At 33.1% G+C, this 6,000-nt stretch overlaps 1 protein-coding gene across 2 annotated transcripts; it reads right to left on the reverse strand.

Moving 5' to 3' along the window:
• Positions 1 to 1,138: 1,138 nt before the first annotated feature.
• Positions 1,139 to 4,061, reverse strand: LOC110641810 (uncharacterized). 2 transcript variants are annotated; one of them, XM_058146894.1, is made up of 7 exons: positions 3,690 to 4,061; positions 2,824 to 3,045; positions 2,566 to 2,739; positions 2,343 to 2,449; positions 2,146 to 2,220; positions 1,916 to 2,043; positions 1,139 to 1,819 (listed from the first exon to the last, which is right to left on the reverse strand). In XM_058146894.1, exons 1-7 carry the CDS (start codon positions 3,894 to 3,896, stop codon positions 1,200 to 1,202), a joined length of 1,533 nt encoding a protein of 510 aa, XP_058002877.1. In that variant the 5' UTR covers positions 3,897 to 4,061; the 3' UTR covers positions 1,139 to 1,199. The 2 variants fall into 2 exon arrangements, with proteins under 2 accessions (XP_058002877.1, XP_021649340.2); XM_021793648.2 differs by having other exon boundaries at positions 1,916 to 2,220; positions 3,690 to 4,059.
• Between the last annotated feature and the right edge of the window lie 1,939 nt (positions 4,062 to 6,000).

Here is a 6,000-nt window from a genome sequence, read left to right on the forward strand (position 1 = left end):
TAAAATTATAATAAAAAATATTTTGATGAAATCATATAAAATACTTTTCATATATAAATTATTTTCTATGAAACAAGCCGAGCATTACTGTCTCTATTCTTGCCTCTTGGGCCTTTGCTTTGTTATTTTGAAGCTTTGTACCTTGTTCAAGTTGCCTTACATGCTATATATATATAGATCTGGGATTAGCAGGATTATAATGTTAGTATTATAGGTTCCTGTAGCTGTTGACTTGCAGGTGCAATGCAGCTTCGTTCAATATCAACCTGTTGTTTGCTGTACATATATCTTCAACTGAATGTGCAAATGCTTGAGGATAAAATTGAGTCTTAGATGCAATTCTAGTTAGCACTGGCAGCATTATCTTCTCCTCTATGGCTAAGAAATCTTAGTTTGATTCCTTTATGCGGTCGATATTTACAACCTTGCAGGAATATCAATGGTGAAGTAGAGCCGTGTTTTTGTATTCAGCAATTAGAAATCATTGACCTTTAATGAGAACTCACCAATCAGAGAGGCTTTCAGGGTAATGCAAATGGATGGAAGTCACTAGTGTCCGACGGTTAACTTATTCACTAGCATAATTGATGATGCTATGAAGGTGTACTGCCCTCCTTTCTACAGAACACGTCTGCAGAACATGACCTCCTGGGGTGGGAAGCAAGCAACCGCTAATCCCAGTGACGGCTACTAGAATTTTGGTTGAGTGAAGTCTCTGATCTCATTGAAGATTCTTCATATTTAAGTTGGCTATTTTTTGACGCGTTTATTGATGATCACGCATGAGAGTGTCTGGAAGTCCTGTTAAGGTTCAGCAAGATCAAACTTCATGAGTTAATAATAAGTTAATTAAATTATTTTTAAAATCACAACTTCTGACCAAAACATTATATTGGGATCTTAAGGCTATTAATTATATTTTACAACGTATTCCTCCGAAAATTTGAATGAACGAAATATAGTTAATTAAGGAATTTGTGCACCATAAATTTAGAAGCTATTGCAGCTGATTTCTGGAACTTTCTATTTCTTTTTTTTTTTTTCATTTGATTCAAAAAATTTCCTACTCTTGACATTTGCATCGATCAGTCCATAATCTCATTGACTAACTAGAGGAAAAAAGGTTATATAGACGAGATGAAGCTAATATATATACTATGTTGGTCATATTTCGTATATCCAGCATCCACAATCCCATGTCAGTTCCAGCTATTGAATTGATTGATGGTATTATTGACAGAGCAAAAATTTTGCATCCTTGGATCAGGATTCACAGTAGGATAGGACAGGTTGCTCCAAGGCTGTTCCATTGTGGGATTCTCAGGACAGACCTGAGAAGACATGCAAGAAACAGGCTGTTGATAGATTTGCGGAACACCAAGTCCAATTCCTTGCTCATTGGCACCCAAAACCAACTCATCACCAGCACCCATTTCTTGTCCATAGAATATCTGCTGTGAACCATCTTCACTTGCAAGTTTCTCTTCTTGGGAGAGATTGACCAACGCTTTCAGTGATTCCACTCTTGCCATGTGATGCTTCTCATCATAACCCTCTGCCTTGGTGTCATTAAACAAATGGTCTGCAAGATTATTTAGCATTTTATTCACATGGCTAGGATCACCTCCCTGGCCATATGTTAATGGGTTGCTGTAGCCTTGGCAAGGAACAGCTGGATTCACTTGGGTGAATGGAATACTCGGAGCAAAAGTATCTACTGCTGCTAAATTATTGTTTATCCCTTGTCCCCATACCGTCATCCTTGTACTCTCAAATACATTGTTGCTAATGTGCGCATCTGAATGCGAAAAATCCATAACTATGTTACCACAGAAACAAGAGTTAGTGTATACTTTTAACAAAACTGAAGTCTTAAAACAAGACATAAAATGGATTGGCAAAAATTAGCAAGTACCTGATACGGGTGAAGTTGTTTCTTTAAAAGATAGCTGGCGTGCTTGCTCAAAAGACTGAACTTGTTGGGTAGCCACCAAAGGAGAGGGAATGCCAAAGTTGAACTGCAATCCAAGGTTGACATCTCGACTATTCATATGGGAATCAAAAGATAAATTTGTAAAACTGCAAATGTTTGGCTCAAAATAAGGAGATTGCAGACTAGGGAAAGGTTTTTTGCTCAATTCGTACAATCTACTGTCGCAATGCATAAGTTTCTCATAGTGTTTGTCAAGGGATCCTGGAGGAAACATAAGATAATGCCTCCTGAAACAAATTCACCAAGAGATTCAATAGATTAGATGCAATAATGGGAACAGCTGATGAACACAAGCACTAGAAAATCAATTGCTATGTAACTATTTTATTTGATTGAGACTATTCCAAACCTGCAGGCGGAAGCTTGCCTTCCAGTGAAATCTGATGTCAGTCGCCAAATAGTGTGTTTTCTTGGCTGTGGATCAATTTCCTCATGGAAGGTAGGAGGTTGGTTCAACTGCAAGAAAATCACGTTCAAATGGAAATCCACTGAAGAGAAACTATCAGAACCTATCAGATATCACTTCTAAATTCAATTTAAATTAAATATTAGGTAAAAGATAAGAAAAGAACCTCAAGTTCAAGAATTCCAGGCTGATTCTCCTGAAGAAAAGCTCTCATGGCTATTATATCATTCCACTGAATTTCAATCTTGCTTTTCAAACCCTTTTCCAAGAATTCCCATACCAACTTCCTTTTAGCATAATAACATTTAGCCACAAGATCACCTTCATTCTTGGATCTTCTCTGCAAAAATTTATTCAGTATTAGATAATGATATTAAAAATGCACTTGGTCTCAATATGGATTGTTTTAATTTAAGAGGATTACCTCCCATTTGCCAATTCTAAGTAACAAGGCTGAGAAGTTAGACGCCTTCGACTTGTCAGAACTTGGTTGGGACCCAAAATGATCAACCTTTGGATGATGGTAAGCCTTTGCTGCACTACTAGAATGACTGAGATTCTTCTCCACTGAATCTAAGAGAGAGGGTGTGAGGTTGAGGTTTAAACCAAATGGACGTAAACTCAAGAGGGTATCAGCCACCTCAGCCTGTAAAGGAGAAGATGATAAGTGAAACTAGCACATGGAATCTCCCAAGGAAAAGAAAAGAGAATAGAAAGAAAGTGTTTACATGGAAGTCAAAACCATGGAAAACAATTTGCTTGAAATGGTTGAAGGAATTCCAAATTCCAGGACGATGGTAATGATAAAGATCATAGTCGAATTTCTTTTTTTTATTATTATTTTTTTTAGAGAAAGGTAGAGAAGGGAAGCCACAACCAGCAAGTCAATATCAAAAGAAGGGGTGGTAAAAAAAAAAGAATGGCGAGGGTCCATTATAGTTGGATAAAAACATCCCACCATGAAAAAGAAAAGCAACTGATAAGAACAACGGATGAACGTAGTGTGTTTTAGACCCAAAAAAATATCTATATTCATATGGTGCCCATTTCTGCATAAAATTCACGCTTAAAACTCTTCTTGTTTTTCTTGAATGAGAAAAGTAGAGGAAAGATAGACGAGAAAAATAAAGAACAAGAAAACGAAAAAAAAAATGATGTCATGATCTCTGCCACATGCAAATACCCAAAAGAAAATCGTTAATAAAAATACAAAATCTGCAAATATACCCAAAAAAAAAAATCACATCCATGCAATCACCAGAACTCTAAGAAACAGAGAAATCAGTAAACCTGTTCATTGTTCTCTTTTGGTGTTTCAATAATCCTTTTATTAGCAGCTTCAGTGCAGTGAAGCACAGAGACAGAACCATCATCCTGATACTGATCATCTTCTTGATTCACAAACCCATATAATGAGTTCTGAAATCCACCAGTACCATTCCCATCATCACTACTCCATGGCAAGCTCCGACTAGACCCGGCAAGTTCTCGAGCCATGATTGTGCTTTAACTAAAACACACTTGCAGATTTCTCTTTAATTGTCCCTACAACACTGCGGTACATATATATATATATATAGTTCGCCCTTGGGAATAGGAAGAGAAAACAGGGGAAACAGAGCATAACAGAAAACAGAGACAGAGAGGGGGGGATGAGAGAAAATGAAAAAAAAAATAAAAATTGAATAAGAGAGAGAGGGAGAGAGAGAGAAATAGGTACGAACAGAGAACTAATCATGAATCTAATGATGGATTTATAGGTGTTAGTGAAGAAGTCTGATGACATCAGAATCCTCTGCTCACGTGTGTTTCATCTTTGCTAGGTCATTTTTTTTTAAAAAAAAAAAAACAGAGAAAACTAAAAAAATAAAAAAATGAAATAGTGAAAAAAAAAAAGAAGGAAAGATTTTGGTAGTTTGTGTTCAACCCAACTTCTCAATGTTCGGTAGATTTGTTATAGAGATAGTTACTCTTTTAACTTTTAATGTCTTTTTGTTTATATAATTTTATAAAAAATAATATTGTACAAAATTTTAATTTTATTAATTTTTCTCGCTTAATAATAATGTGTATTATAAAAGAATTATTTATTATATTATATTTTTATACAAATAAAATTAATACTTTTGAAAAAAATAACACAAAAGAATTTAAAAAATTCAATAATTCAATAATTCTTTCTCATAAAATTTTTTATTTTGGCACAAAGTTTATTGGTGATTTCCCAATTGTGGATGTTGAGATTTGTAGGGCAATTTTTTTTTTATAGATAAAATACACGTATATATACATCAATGACGAGATGAATCGCTGTTAAAATTATGATAATTTTAACAGAGTATTTCCTATATAACTAATATATATGTATACTTCACATTTAAAGAAGTGGTAAATTTAAAGATATAATTAACCCCACAATTGCATATGGTAACTACACTATTAGAGTAAATAAGTATGGCAGTCTTTAGTCAAATGATATAATTATCTTAAGAGCAAAGCTAAACCAAGCAGCCAAAAGATTAGTTAATTAGTCATAAATAATTTTCCATATCATTATTGTTATTTCATAGTTTAAGTGGACGCCAGCCAGCTTATGCTAAATCAATAAACAAATTTAATTTAAGTCGTTGATAGAGTTGTTGAATAAATATGCTTACACATCATTGACCGAAATTCTTTTTTTTTTTTAATAATACGAGAGAATACTTTCTCGTCTCAAGCAACCACTCAATTTAAAAACTTAAACTTGTCGACGAGAGTTCAAGCCAAAATCCACTAGATTTGAAGTGTGAATGTACAAACTCAATTCATCTTATGCTAAAATATTCAATTAAACTTTTTGATTTGGGAGGCTCTGATCTATGTCAAAGAATCATTCAATTTAAAATTTTAAACTCATAGATAAGGGCTTAAAGAAAAATTTAATATCTCTTTATTAGCTCGAAGCAATCCCCTTTCAATGATTTTGGATAAATTATTTTTTTAATAAATGTAAAAGTTGTTAAGAAAGTTGTTATGTGCTAGCAAATCAAGTGAGTTCCAAAAAGTTTGTATCTCAATTACATTAATGAGGAATGCTAATTATTAAAATATAAATAATAAATAATAAATTTCTTTTTAAGGATAAACTATGCTCAATGACTCTCAAATTTGATATTTGTAATGATATTGTTTATAAATTTTAATATATAATATAAAATTTTCTAAACTTTGATTTGATGCAAATGAAAATTTTTCGTATCTAAGATAATTAACTTTGCTTAAAATAATTAGGTGTACTCCGATCAAGCGGTGAATAATAGGGGTGAGTATTCAATTAGAATCAAATCAAACCAAACTGCTAAAGTCGGATTAATCAAATTTCTTATTTTCATAGACTGAATTGAATGATTAAGAAAATCAAATTGAACCGAGCCACATTAATTCAGTTGGGTTCGATTTAAAAAAATGAATTGAAGATTATCGTACTAATATACGAAATTTCCAAAACCCATAATCATCTTCTCAATGTAATAGCAAAAAATTTTCTACAATGGAAATGATTTATGATATACAAAATTTCCATTAACTAAAAACCATAATCATCAAAATAACAATAATC

The sequence above is a fragment of the Hevea brasiliensis genome, chromosome 5 (assembly GCF_030052815.1).
Source record: "Hevea brasiliensis isolate MT/VB/25A 57/8 chromosome 5, ASM3005281v1, whole genome shotgun sequence".
Classification (NCBI taxonomy): Eukaryota; Viridiplantae; Streptophyta; class Magnoliopsida; order Malpighiales; family Euphorbiaceae; genus Hevea; species Hevea brasiliensis.

Bases quoted from the DNA above. Each gene is read 5' to 3' on its own strand.
- LOC110641810 (XM_021793648.2), bottom strand. From the start codon at position 3,896: ATGGCTCGAGAACTTGCCGGGTCTAGTCGGAGCTTGCCATGGAGTAGT. The intron at 3,046-3,689 runs GTTTACTGATTT...TCTCCTTTACAG, and splicing joins CAAAAGAGAACAATGAACAG to GCTGAGGTGGCTGATACCCT. The intron at 2,221-2,342 runs GTTTGGAATAGT...AATTTGTTTCAG, and splicing joins AGGCAAGCTTCCGCCTGCAG to GAGGCATTATCTTATGTTTC.